Genomic DNA, 14,542 nt, shown 5'->3' on the forward strand with positions numbered 1-14,542 from the left:
CCTTGGTGGAGAAGGGACAGGCTCAGGTGTCGCTTGCCGACTTGAGGAGTGGGACAGCACTGAAACAGAGGAGGGGAAGGCTGCTATTTCCCAGTCAGCCCTCACTCACAGAGGCTCAGGTGGATAGAAAGCAGGTCTGACCACACACAGATAGCCATTATGTGAACCTGAGCATGGATGTGGTTAAGCTGGGCAGCTGGGCTCTGGTGCTGGTGACTTAGGGCCCTGAGGGATCCTCCTCCCACTCTGAAGGCAGAAAGAAGGCATCTGAGGAAGATTTGCTGACTGCTGGCATCTTGGAGGCTCTGCCTGGGACAGGAGTTATAGGCAGGGGGGCCACAGTGGCTCGAGCTCGGTTGGTCTGCAACTGCCCAGTCTGCAAAGAGAGCAACCAGAGCCTTCTCTGAAGATCAGAGTTTCTGAGCACCTATCCCATTCTCTGTTGGGCTTCCTGTCCTAACTCTTTCGTAAGTCCCATCCCCGGAGTGACAGCCTCAAGGCCCAGGACAGTGATCTGGAGTCCCTTGATTCCAGCCTCCACAGTGCCTGTCTCCTTGCCCAGTGTCCTACCTCTGGCAGCTTGCCCAGCAGCTAACTTGTGGTAGCCCCTGCTCCTACCTCTAGTTTGAAAATGTCCTTCTGTAATTTTAGCTAAGACAAAATGATTTTTTTTTTTTTTTTAAAGACAGGAACTTGCTCTGTTACCCAAGCTGAAGTGCAGTGGCACAGTCTTGGCTCACTGCAGCCACAACCTCCTGGGCTCAAGCAATCCCCCGACCTTAGCCTCCCAGGTAGCTGGGACTACAGTGAGCACCACCACTCCCGGCTAATTTTTTGTATTTTTGTAGAGGCGAGGTTTTGCCATGTTGCCCAGGCTGGTCTCAAAGTCCTGAGCTCAAGCGATCCACCTGCCTTGGCCTTCCAAAGTGCTGGAGTTATAGGCATGAGCCACCATGCCTGGCCCAAAATGAGAATTTTTCTAAAGGCTGTGTTACTAAGAAACTGAGAAAAAGTTAATAAGGGCAGAAGGAAGCCCAAATATTATATAGAACATGGGTCTCATAAAAATATTTCTCCATCCTCAATCATTCGTCCCTCTTCAACCCCAGCTGTCTTCAATCCCAGTCATGGGAGTCCTCTTGAGTTACTAACCTTGGTCAGCCTCCTTTCCTCATCTATAAATGAGCAAACACGTACCTTGCAGGGATGCTGTGAGGATTAAATGAGAAAAATATATGAGCAAGCACTTATCATAAAACCGGGCAAATGACTGGTGCTCTATAAATATTAATTTCCCATCCCTTGGGCATTTCTTTTTCCACCTTTCCGTCAGCCTTTTCTTTCAGGAGGACTGTGGTTGTAGTTCCTGTGTAGCCAGTTTGCTTAATGGGACAATAGTCTGTTAAATGACTAATGAGTTATCATAAACACTACAATTAAAATACCTAAACATTATCATATGTAAATGCCCTAGCAAACAGGCCTCCCTACCCAGTAAGGGTTCTAATTTTCCCTTCCACCAGGGGTGGGATCCAGGAGGAGGGCTACTCCCTTGGATGGGGGTGGTGGTGGGATGGGGGAGGAGGGCTTTCTAGGACTCTGGGCGTGAAGGGGAGGGAGGGGAAATAAGGAAGAGGAGAGAAGGAGGGGAGTGGTACCTTTCTCGGGGCTCGGCTCTCCCAGTGTGGGTGGAGCCGCCCCTGAGGCTTGGCATAGATGTTGCTCAGGTGTGAGTACAGGTGGCTCTGAACCTGCAACGGGTTGTAGGTGGGCTCCAGCTCCAGGCTATCCAGCATGCGCTGAGGAAAAGAGAGGAGGGGCCTTACCCAGGGAACTTGAGGTCACAGAACACAAGATGTCAGGCAGTGATCCAGGAGTGTGAGGGGCTGGAGGAAATGTGAAACCCCAGGGCTGCCATGAAGGCTGTGAAATAGATGCTGTCCCACTGAGTGTTCTGGCCTGAGGTCCAGTGCTTGTGATGTAAGGGCCAGGCATGGGTAGGAGAAGTAGGAAAAACCCTAAGTGGTTAGGAACACTGAACACTGGCCCCAAGACGCATGTCCAGGGGTTCTGAGGGGCCGGCGCACATGAATGCTACAAGGGATCCACTGTGAGCACGGAGGGAGAGTGTGTCAGCGGGCTACGCAGCAGGGCGGGGTGCTCACAGCCTGCAAGGCGAGTACATGGAGTTCTCAGCCTGGAGGTGAGCTGAGCTGAATGGAAAGGGAGGAGGGGATACAGGAGTACAACATTCCTGTGCAGTCAGGTTTTCCGGCCACAACATCCTGTGCCAGGAACCACTGGCCCCAAAGTGAGACGCTGAGCGGGCCATGACCATTTGTGCCCACCTCTCTCTGTGTCTCTGTGGCCGCCAAGTCAAGAGTACAATCCCAGGCCTTGTCCTTGCTGCGTTTAAGCCAGCGAGCCAGCAGCAATGTGGTTCCAGTTCTCCCTACCCAGAGCCATCCCTCCCACCCTTAGCCTGGGGAGACTAGCAGAGCAAATGTAGAGAATCCAGATCCCAGGAGGAGGAGGAGGAAAAAATGGCCTTCGCATCTGCATCCATCTCATCTCATTTTGAAGCCCTTCCTATTTTGGACACCTACATTGGCTGCCTTTTCCTCTTTTTCTCAACAAACATAAATGAGCGCAACACAGGTATACACATATGCACACATGCAATGCAGAAAGTTAGACCCCTAAGAACACACCAGCACACAGATATGCACAGGCACATCTACACCCACTGCCACCAATTTGGAGACCCAAGCACAGACACACTCAAAAAATAAACACACAAAGACACGAAAACCCATACAAAGAATGATTTTTTGGGTCTCCTTTTACACCCTTCTCCCTTCTTTTTTCTTCTGCCTTCCACTGTGTCTTCTCCTTTCCTTTCCCTCCCAATGTTCTGCTCTCCCTTGTCTAACATCACAATCTCCTCTCTGGGGAGGAGGTGGGGGCAGGAGAACCAGTCTGTGCAAAGACAAAACTGACAAAACAAGTATCCAGTGCATCCCCAGGAGCTGGAGCTGCCGATGCTATGGCTTCCTCCCCTGCCTTCCTGTGCCCTGGCGTGCCATCAGGCTTCTACTCTGTGATGCTCCCTTTTCTCCTTCACAGCCACCCATTCCTCAGATTTCAGGTCCGTGTGCATGTCGTGTGTCCTCTAGGATGACTCTAATTCCCAGTCATCACTGATGCCAATATCCCTTTTCTCTCCCAGTTTTTTCTTCTCAAGTCTCATTTCCCTCAACCCAGCCTCCATTCTATTTCACTCCTTACCCTGCTGCCATCATCTAAGTGTTTACTTCCTTCTTCTGGCATCATTGCCTATTCTTGCTTTCTCTTCTTACTGTCTTACCACATTCCTTCCTCAGCTCCCTATCCATTCCCTCCTGGGCTCACTCCTCTCCCTCCTCCTTTTCTCAAACTCCATTCGCTTCTAGATCTGTCCCATGAGATCTGGGCTCCACTTGCCTCCATATTCTTAAGACTGTCATCACGTGGGTCCTCAGGTAGCAGGGGGAAGGTGCTGGGAAGCATCAGTTCTCGTGTGGCCACCGCCTTCACCAGCAGTGTGAGGGAGCGTGATGGCATGATCACATAGAAGGTGCTGGCAGGAATTCTCTGGCTGTGTCCTGGGCCCAGTGGTTCCCCCTTGGCTAACAGCAGCCATTCTCTTTTCTGAAACAAGGACATACAGAAATACTGGTTCATCTTTAGTCTATGGCATGATTTGAGGATCAGTCCCAATTGAAGTTTCCCTGACTTCCAGGGGTGCTGAGGGGGCAGAGCCATTTAACTTTGGCCCTGGTAGGGAGGGACTTCCTGCTTGAATCATCAGTATCACAAGGTACTACTCTTCCTCCCTGGTCTGGGATATGCCAGAGAGAGTACATAAAAGGCTCAACAATGGAGAGAAAAGTTAAGAAATGCCATGTAACTTGAAGTAGATGTTCATCCCAGAGGGGCCTACCATATTCAACAGTACATGTGGACTTTTAAGAATTATAATTCTTAAAAATAGAGTCTTGAAGCCCATGGTACGTGACTATACTCCTAGCTACTCAGGAGGGTGAGGTGGGAGGATCCCTTGAGCCTAGCAGATCAAGGCTGCAGTGAGCCATGATTGTACCACTGCACTCCAGCCTGGGTGACAGAGTGAGACCCTGTCTGTCTCAAAAGGAAAAAGAAAAAAGCAGTGTCTTGAAACCAAGACTTGTATGAAGTGTTGTCTGTTGTAGAAATTCAGTTCTTCTTTGGAGGGTAATAAAGTCTGGTTTGCTAACAACTGGGATTAGAACGGGCTGACTGGGTAATATCCCTGGAATGTCCAGAGAGTGTACAAGGTAGTAAGGCCAGATGTGGTGGCTCACATCTGTAATCCCAGCATTTTGGGAGGCCAAGGCAAGAAGACTGCTTGAGCCCAGGAGTTCAAGACCAGTCTGTGCAACATACCAAGACTCTACAAAAAATTAAATAAATAAAGATAGATAGATGATTGATAGATAGACAGACAGATAGAGAGAAGGCAGTGAAAGCAGCCTGCAAAGTGGGAGGAGAAAGAGAGAGCAGGGCCGGGAGCAGTGGCACACACCTGTAATCCAGCACTTTGGGAGGCCAAGGCGGGTGGATCACCTGAGGTCAGGAGTTCTTGATCAGCCTGACTAACATGGTGAAACTCCGTCTCTACTAAATACAAAAAAATTAACTGGGCCTGGTGGCACATGCCTGTAATCCGAGCTACTTGGGAGGCTGAGATAGGAGAATCGCTTGTACCTGGGAGGCAGAGGTTGCAGTGAGCCAAGATTGTACCATTGCACTTTAGCCTGGGCAATAAGAGCGAAACTCTGTCTCAAAAAATAAAAAAAAAACATAAAGAAAGAAAGAGCAGAGGGAGAGGTGGGTGGGTGCAGGGCCCTTGAGATCATCTTAGCCGATCACAGGACAAGAAGAGTCAGGACGCTGGGGGCAGTGCCGCTGTGGATGATGGGTATTACGGAACAGAGGGTGGCACCTTGCCATGTGCCATGGAGATGGCAGAGGTTAGGGCATGAGTAAGAATTAGAGACAACCAGACTTCTGAGAAGATTTCGTAGGTGTATCCTTTTAAATGAGCCATGAAAATGAGGCAATTTTTTGTGGTAGCTTTTCAACAAAAACCACAAAACTCCAGGAAATATGGAGTTAGAACTATTATAGTCATCTCAAACTGTGTCCTCTTACTGGGGGTGATCGTCAGTTACATCTGGTACAAACCATAACAACCTCCTTGCTACATAAGATGGAAGAAAACACATGAGTTCTGGCTACTCTTATATGAAAAGTTGAGACAAATAAAAAAACAGGAAAGGCAAAAAGTGGGAAACGATTTTCAGAGAAAGGAATATCAGTGTCTTGGGGAAGACAAATAGAAAGAGACACAGTGAGACAGAAAATACTTGCTGTAGCATTAGAGTTAGACCCCAGCGGGGAGGTGCTGGGGTGGTCCTAGGGGAGGCTCTGCACTTTAAAGCAGTGTCATCATTCTGTGCAGTGTGGAGCTCTGAGGAGGTCTGGTAGGCACAGCAAGTGGTAGGAAACCTCCAAGAAAAACAGGTATGTACCATTCCTGTGGTTGCTGACCTCTTTATGGGGTAGGACTTGACTGATAATTCGGGAGGCATGATGTATCCTCAGAAGGTTTTGGGGGTGGGGCAGATGATTTGGGCATGGGAAAATTAGTCATAATCATAATTACAAACTTTAATGGACTGCTTATCAGGCACCAGGTACTGTGCCAAGAGCTTTATGCATGCCTTCAGAAGTTCATGCTTGCTTAGCGTTTTGCTTCTATCTAGAGATGTGCTGTCTTCCTGAAGAACAAATTCAAATGTGCAGGAAAGTCAGCTTGATGCTTAGAATCCATCACACTGGAAATAAATGGTACAGAAATCATGGTGTGTGTGTATGTCGGTGGGCGGAGGGGAACTGCCACTGCTCTGAGGCCATGGCCTGTTTAAGCCTGGAAGGGATAGTAACCAGAAAGTTTCAGGGGACTCCATTTCAGTTAGCTTAAGTAACTTCTGATGGGGCTCAGGGGCTCAGGATTTGGATTATTAGTATTGTTTTAAATCTTCTATTTTTACATTGATTCCTGCATTTGCTTGTGAATTTTTTGTCTGTTAAGAATTTATTGGCCAGTCACGGTGCCTCACGCCTGTAATCCCAGCACTTTGGAAGGATGAGGTGGGCGGATCACCTGAGGTCTGGAGTTCGAGACCAGTCTGACCAACATGGAGAAACCCCATCTCTACTAAAAATACAAAATTAGCCGGGCATGGTGGCGCATGCCTATAATCCCAGCTACTCCAGAGGCTGAGGCAGGAGAATGGCTTGAACATGGGAGGCAGAGATTGCTGTTGGCTGAGATGGTGCCATTGCACTCCAGCCTGGGCAACAAGAGCAAAACTCCATCTAAAAAACAAACAAACAAAAAAGAATTTATTGACTGCCTATTATGTTCCAAGCACTAGGTGTGGGTACACAGAACCATGCCAGAACAATGACATCATGAGAAAAGAAAACTATAGATCAGTAGCTCTTATTAATAGAGATACAAAAATCCTAACTACATATTAGCAAATCAAATTTAGCAACATATAAAATGAATTATATACTACAACAAAGTGGGATTTATCCCTAAGGCTGGTTTAATACCCTCAAATCAACCGATGTAATATACTATATCAACAGAATAAAGAACAAAAACTATATAATCATCTCAATAGATGCAGAAAAAACATTTGGCGGCCAGGCATGGTGGCTCACACCTGTAATCCCAGCATTTTGAGAGGCCGAGGTGGGTGGATCATGAGGTCAGGAGTTCAAGACCAGCCTGGCCAATATGGTGAAACCCCATCTTTACTAAAAAAATACAAAAATTAGCTGGGCATGGTGGCACGTGCCTGTAGTCCCAGCTACTCAGGAAGCTGAGTCAGGAGAATCGCTTGAACCCAGGAGGTGGAGGTTACAGTGAGCCTAGATCATACCACTATACTCCAGCCTGGGCAACAGAGTGAGATGCCATCTCAACACACACACACACACACACACACACACACATAATTTGGCAAAATCCAACACCCTTACATAATAAAAATGCTCAGTAAACTAGGAGTAGAATGGAACTTCCTCAACCTGATAAAAACCTCTATAAAAAAATCCACAGCTAACCTCATACGTAGTGGTGAAAGAGTGGATTCTCTGCCTCTATCATCAGAAACAAGGCAGAGATGTCTGCTCTTGCTACTTCTATTCAGTATTGGGAGGTGTGTTGAAGACCAGAAGGCCGTTTCCCACATTTTCTGTACTGTGTTAAGCTCCTTGGATTTTGGGTATGATCCTAGGGGGAGAGGCACCCATAAAGATATTGAGTGTGTCAACATCCTGGCCCTTGGGAACCAATGTTTTCTAAATTTGATTTAGAAAAAATATAGTAATGTGACATTTCTCATATCAGAGAGCTATGGTGCAAAAGGTCTAGATAGATGTGGCAACAAGTACATGGGTGTGGAAAGGCAAGAAAGATGAATGGAGACAGGCTGTGGTGGAGGCAAGAAAGGCTTCGTAGTGAAATTATTTAAGCAGCATCTAGAAAAAAATGAGTAGATACTTGTCAGGTGGACAGAGGCAAGAGGAAGGGAACAGCATGAAAAAAGGCGTGGAGGTGTGAAACAGATCAGCATATTTGGAGAACATTCAGTCATTTATTAGTGTGGCTGGGGTGGAGGATGCGAGCGGCGTAGGTGAAAGATGAAGCAAGAGAAACAGACAAAGCTGGGTCACAGGAAGCCCACTGACTCATGCTAGGCTGCTGTTCTAGCACCTGTCCATCCCCTGACCCGCCCAGATGCTACACTCTAACTTCATTCTGTTCTCGAATGGCTCCTGACCTGCCATCACCCCACTCTCAGCTTGGATTCTTGGTTTTGAGTCTTTGCCTATTTAACCAAGGACTTTCCGTTTCCCCACCTAGTTATAGCCCAGCTGGCTCATTGCCTGTGTACTTAGACTCCTGCTGAACACATCATGGCTTGAATCCTGTAACTTCTGTGGCCAATTAGGGCAGACATGGACTGTAAAGCTCTGGAATGTGTCTCCAGAGACTCTGACATTTTAAGTAGGAAACTGAAAGACCTAGGTGGTATTTTCATTTCTTTTTCTAGCTCACACAGATATGACTTTGTAATTGAAATGAGGATGTGGAAAGTGAGTCACTAGCTACATAACTGGGACTATACAGCAAGATTTGGTAATAGAAATGATATTTTCCTGGCAATGGATAGATTGATCTCATAAAGACTTGGAAAAAATTAATTTTATTTATATATTTATTTCCTACCACATTCCACAAAACAGCTACGCCAGTTTAGAAAAATGGAACAGCATAAAAAGATAAAATAAATAATTATGGGGACTGGGCAAAAAAAAAATAAAATAGGACAATAATACAGCCAGGATTAGATAAGCTCACAGAAATACAAGACACCCACTTTTGGTAGAAGGGAGCCCCATAGCTTTTCCTGATATAAAATGTGGGTGAAGCTGTCTGTGGCTTATTGAGTAGTGAATATATTTCAGAGCACTCCTGCAATCAATATGCTGATAAATTTCATGTAGCTGTAGAGTGGTGTAGAGTTTGGGGCCTGAAGCCAGCCTTTCAATCCCGACTCTACCATTTACTCTCTGGGCCTCAGTTTCCTCATCTGTAAAACAGGGATAATAATTCTTACTTCATAGAATGGTTATGGGGATAAAATAAGTTAGTAGCTGTGAAGTGTTTAGAACTGTGTCAGGTACATGGTAAGCACCATGAAGTGTTAACTTTTCAAAATTAAAAATACATTTAATTATGAATGTTTATTTAACTTGGTTAAATTAAAAATACTTGAATAATTCTTAGATATAGATCTATAAAAGCTCCAAAGAATGCTGCCAAAACACATAGCTCTCTTGTGGTCTGTATTAATCTAAAAGTGACATTTATGGGAGTGGTGGACAATACATATTTTTCAGAAAAGACTGGGAAAAGTCTTGCCTATCTGATGAAGTGATCATTTTCTGAGGAAAAGCAAGGAAATACCTGAATACAGCAAAATAATCTATGAGGAAGACAGAAAAAATTTTCAAGTGAAAAATCAGGGAATGAAATAACAAGGCTGTGATTGACAAAGGCTTAGAGTATGTGTAAAATGTAATTTGAAAAGTTACACAACATTTATAGTCGATGAGGACTGGTGGGTTGGCAGTAATCATTATGACTTAATTATGGCAATGTGAACTCTGTTCAGAAGAACTGCTCAAAAAAAAAAAAAAAAAAAAGCACAAGTGAAGAGGCAGTGGTTGAATAAACTGAGCTATACCCACACTTGTAAGGAAATCCACGAGCCTGAAAATGAAAACATGGTGAAGCCAGCCAACTGGCTAAGGGGAACTTAGAAGATGTGCTGTATGTCTGAACAGATAGCAAAGGGGGAATAAATGAGCATTTAATAAACATCTATTTCTGCATCTAAGTGGGTTGGAGTGGCCAGAGGCAGACTGGTTCTCCTGCCTAGAACAATCAGAAAAGCTGGATAATTTGTTGGAAGGCAGTAAGGAGTTGCTGAGGCAATGAGATCTAGAGGTAGCTAAGTCTCTAGAGAAGGAAGAGTCCACAGAGATGAGGGAATTATTGCAGCTGCTTATATCCTGGGAGTATATGTTGATTCTGGGACAGAGGGCATGGTGGTAGTGTTGGCTGGAGGAGCTGAGAATCCAAGACTTCCACCTGTGGAGGCAAGTATAGGAGAACAGAGAAACTAGCAGATTTTTTGGTGGAGACCTGGTGGTGGGAAGGGATGGGAATCAAGTCAATTTTCCCCCAAACACATTTGCCAAATATTAGGGCTGCATGGAGCAAAAGGCAAAAACACTTAAGGAGAAAGATTCCAAAAAGTAGAATGTTTGAGCAGACTTGGGAGCCAGTGATTAGAGGTGGGACCTTCCAAAGGGAGGGGATACACATAATACACCAGGCTTTCAGTGGAAAACTCTGGAGGGCCAGGAACAAACCCTGGATAGATTGAGCATTAGCAGGACTGCAGCCCAGCCTTGACTCAGCACAGTTTCTAGTGAAACAGGATGCTCAGCCACCACTCTATTTGCCTAGTGTGGGAAGGGTGAGCCCTCTCTAGAGAAAGCTAACACCAGCTGGAGTCTCTACAATTTATTTATATATGTTATTGCCAGGTGTGACAAAAGACATGTGACACATGTCTGAAAACCAAGAGAAAAAAGAGACAATAGAAACAAATACATAAGTGATCCAGGTATTGGGGTTAGGTGGCAAGAACCTTAAAATTACCATGATTAGTATATTTAAGAAATTAGCTCATGCCTGTAATCCCAGCACTTTGGGAGGCCAAAGTGGGCGGATCACGAGGTCAGGAGATCGAGACCATCCTGGCTGACATGGTGAAACCCCATCTCTACTAAAAGTACAAAAAATTAGCCAGGCGTGGTGGCAGGCGCCTATAGTCCCAGCTACTCAGGAGGCTGAGGCAGGAGAATGGAGTGAACCTAGGAGGTGGAGCTTGCAGTGAGCCGAGATCACGCCACTGCACTCCAGCTTGGGCAACAGTGCAACACTCTGTCTAAGAAAAAAAAGAAAAGAAAAAAAAAAAAAGAAATTAGATGAAAATATGGAGAATTTCTTCAGAGAATTAGAATCTACAAAAATAGAAACAAACGGAAACTGTAGAACTGCTAACTAACCACTGTGTGGAAATCATGTGCTAGACATGTGCTGGGTGCTTTACACACACAATATTTAATCATCTTAAAAACCACATGAGGTATATTTTATTGTCTATATTTTATATGTGATGGGACAAGAGTTACCAATGTGTGTGTCATGCACCTTCTCCCTTACTCTACTTTTTTTTCTTTTTCTTTTTGAGATGGAGTCTCACTCTATCATCCAGGCTGCCAGGCTGGAGTGCAACGGCGTGATCTCGGCTCACTGCAACCTCCGCCTCCTCGGTTCAAGTGATTCTTATGCTTCAGCCTCCCAAGTAGCTGGGATTACAGGCATGCACCACACCACCAGCTAATTTTTATATTTTTAGTAGAGATGAGGTTTCACCATGTTGGCCAGGCTGGTCTTGAACTCCCAACCTCAGTTGATCTGCCTGCCTCTGCCTCCCAAAGTGCTGGGATTAGAGGCGTGAGTCACCATGCCCGGCCCTCCCTCACTCTACTTCTTTTTTTTTTGAGACAGAGTCTCGCTCTGTCGCCCAGGCTGGAGTGCAGTGGCCGGATCTCAGCTCACTGCAAGCTCCGCCTCCTGGGTTCCTGCCATTCTCCTGCCTCAGCCTCCCGAGTAGCTGGGACTACAGGCGCCCGCCATCTCGCCCGGCTAGTTTTTTTTTTTTGTATTTTTTAGTAGAGACGGGGTTTCACCGTGTTAGCCAGGATGGTCTCGATCTCCTGACCTTGTGATCTGCCTGTCTCGGCCTCCCAAAGTGCTGGGATTACAGGCTTGAGCCACCGCGCCCGGCCCCCTCACTCTACTTCTATTGATTAAAGAAGAAGCTTTCTCAGCTTTAGTTCTTAGTATTTTAAATAGGTAGAAGGAGACAGGACCTGAGAGAGAGGAGGACTACATTATGTCAGAGAGGCTAAGTCAATTTATAATATACGGCTGAGAGAGGGAGGAAGAGGATTGAGAGAGAACAGGGACTGAGGAGGTAGAGATATTTTGTGTACGTATGTGTGTGTGTGTATACCTGTGTGTGTATACCTGTGTGTGTGAAAGCTTCTAGGAACAGCTTCAGGTTAGAGATAATTGGGTGGGGGAAGAAAATTTGAGAAATGTCATTGTGGGTTATGAACTAGATCCTCTTTGCTGTCCTTTGAATACACAAATCACTTTAAAATTTACTTTTGGACGTCTGATAGTGCTTCCATATATGCCATTTGTTCAGAGACTAAGCCACATAGGGGCCATTACATTTGTTAGGGTTACAAATAGATAAATACCCCAATGCTTAGTGAGGGCAAGCAAGTTGCCTAAGTTCACACAGTTGGAAAATGAAAAAAGCTGTCAGGAACCTAAGGCCATCTGATTCCACAGTCCAGGATTTTCCTGGACAATACAAATTATATTTTACTACAACATATTAGAAAACTGCCTTGCCTTGACTCCTCCAAAAAGAGAAGTAAGAAAGGGGGAATTTCTACTCTGGGCCTAAATTTGACCAAAGCCTAGGAATTGGTTAGTAAAGTGGGGAAGTGGTAGAAAAGGCACTATGTCAATCTGGAGTTTGGGTAGTCAAATTATATCTTTGACTTTAATCTCAAACATAGGATCATATATTTAAAAACCTACTTGAAATATGCTTTTCTCCAAAAAGAAACAGCATACAAATGTCTAATGACAAGTGGAAGAAACTGGAGAGCTCTCATTCAAGAAGTACCACTTGAGCTTGGTCTTTCAGGATAGGGTAGGATTTGAACACACAGAAATGAGAGAAAGGTCAACATGAACAAAGGCTCAAAGGTGGAAAAATTTAAGGTTTTTATATTAATTTGATTGGAGTGTATGGTTAACGAAGGGGAATAATGGGAGATAAAGTGGGACCTTGAATATTAGGCTAAGGAATATGGACTTTATGGATGAACAATAGTAAGCCACAAAGTATTTTTAAGCTGAGTAGTGGCAGAATCAGTGCTGAATCAGACTAATCAAAAGATTAATCTGTTGGCATTATGTGAAGTGGACTAGGAATGGGAAGCACTAAAAGCATTGAGACAAGTTGAGAGATTATTGCAGTATTAAAGGAAACTTTAAAAGGGCTTGAACTAGGATAGTGATAACAGATGCTACAGGGATAGAATAGGCAAGGTGTAATACGTGACTGAATATTGATAACATAGAAAAACATGTGATAGGGGAATGCTTCAAGGAAATTAAGCTGGTGCCAATGTGCAGGGAAAACCAGAAGAGAGAGAGATCGGAGGCAGGGAAGCCAGTTAGGAGTTTACTGAAGAAGTCCTGGTGAGACAAGCAGTGGGAACAGGAAGTAAAGGAGAGTTACAACTCATGTTATGAGTGGAAAATTGATGTGACTTAGTGATGAAGTAGGTGTAAAGGGTGAGATGGCTGAAAGTGACTGAGGTTTCAAGCCTGGGTGACTAGACAATGGCGGTGCTGCTATTAACAGAAAGGCAGAAGTTAGAATGAGAACTTGGCTGGAGGGGAACATCACAATGAAAAACAGAAGGCAAGAGAGTTAAATAGGGAGATGACTTGAAGTCAGATTTTAAAAGAACATATGAAAAAGGTGTATGAAAGAATAAAAAACCAAAGATGGAGTTAAAGAAGCATGGCAAACTTGTAAAAATAGACTTAGGAGGTTAAAACCCTAAATAAATCTTTTTTTTTTTTAAATTGTAACCAAATGTGTGATTTATTTTGGGAAGAAAATAATTAAAACTGAGGCTTTTTTCCAAAAAAGGGGAGAAATAACAATAGCAGATAATACCCTGAAAACCCTAAATAAATCTTGTCACACTTAAAAATATTCATGTTGAATTAATGAGCTGAAGTTTGTGAAAAGTTTGTACTCCATAACATACTGCCATTCAGGATTTTTGCTGCTTGGAGAAAATGTCATGTGAAAAGCAAGAAGGAAGAGGCATTTAAACACTGTTTTGCAGCCAGGCGCGGTGTCTCACGCCTGTAATCCCAGCACTTTGGGAGGCTGAGGCGGGTGGATCAACTGAGGTTGGGAGTTCGTGACCAGCCTGACCAACATGGAGAAACCCCGTCTCTACTAAAAATACAAAATTAGCTGGGCGTAGTGGTGCATGCCTGTAATCCCAGCTACTCGGGAGGCTGAGGCAGGAGAATTGCTTCAACCCAGGAGGTGAAGGTTGTGGTGAGTCGAGATCGCACCATTGCACTCCAGCCTCGGCAACAAGAGTGAAACTCCGTCTCAAAAAAACAAACAAACAAAAAAAACTGTTTTGCTTCTCTTTTTTCCAGAATAGGAGAGTGGTCTTTAATCTAGAGGAGGTGGACCAAACAGAGTAAAAAGAACAGCAGTACAAGATGGGTAAGCAGCTGTTATGAGTACTGTGCCATTTTAAGTGAGTTCAGCTCCGCTGAAGTACAGAAGCATAGGGTGTAAGCGAAGGGAGAATTAGCTTCAGTGTTATAGTCTGTATTTATCTGGCTACATCCAGAGTAGGGAGTTTAGCAAATAAGTTAAAAACATGGGCTTTGTAGTCAACAGAACTATGTTCAAATTCTTTTTTTCTTTTTTTTCCCCCCTCAGACAGGGTCTCCCTCTGTCACCCAGAGTGCAGTGGTGCAATCATGGGTCACTGCAGCCTTGAACTCCTACGCTCAGGCGAGCCTTCCACCTCAGACTCCCGAGTAGCTGGGACTACAGGCATAAGTCACTGCTCCTGGCTAATTTCTTAATTTTTATTTTTATTTTTTTATTTT

The 14,542-nt window shown here is 44.7% G+C and overlaps 1 protein-coding gene across 1 annotated transcript in view; it reads right to left on the reverse strand.

Annotated features, from left to right (window-relative positions):
• The window catches only part of M1AP (meiosis 1 associated protein), a 90,055-nt gene continuing 75,513 nt past the window's right edge, over nt 1-14,542 (reverse strand). Inside the window, exons 7-10 of the mRNA XM_033175235.1 lie at nt 3,484-3,690; nt 1,659-1,799; nt 1,198-1,209; nt 1-376 (exon numbers count right to left, since the gene is read on the reverse strand). Of these exons, the coding sequence (XP_033031126.1) occupies nt 218-376; nt 1,198-1,209; nt 1,659-1,799; nt 3,484-3,690 (519 nt within the window). The 3' untranslated portion in view covers nt 1-217. The remainder of the gene's footprint in view (nt 377-1,197; nt 1,210-1,658; nt 1,800-3,483; nt 3,691-14,542) is intronic.

Source organism: Trachypithecus francoisi, unplaced genomic scaffold (genome assembly GCF_009764315.1).
Source record: "Trachypithecus francoisi isolate TF-2019V2 unplaced genomic scaffold, Tfra_2.0 Lachesis_group17, whole genome shotgun sequence".
NCBI classification, from domain to species: domain Eukaryota; kingdom Metazoa; phylum Chordata; class Mammalia; order Primates; family Cercopithecidae; genus Trachypithecus; species Trachypithecus francoisi.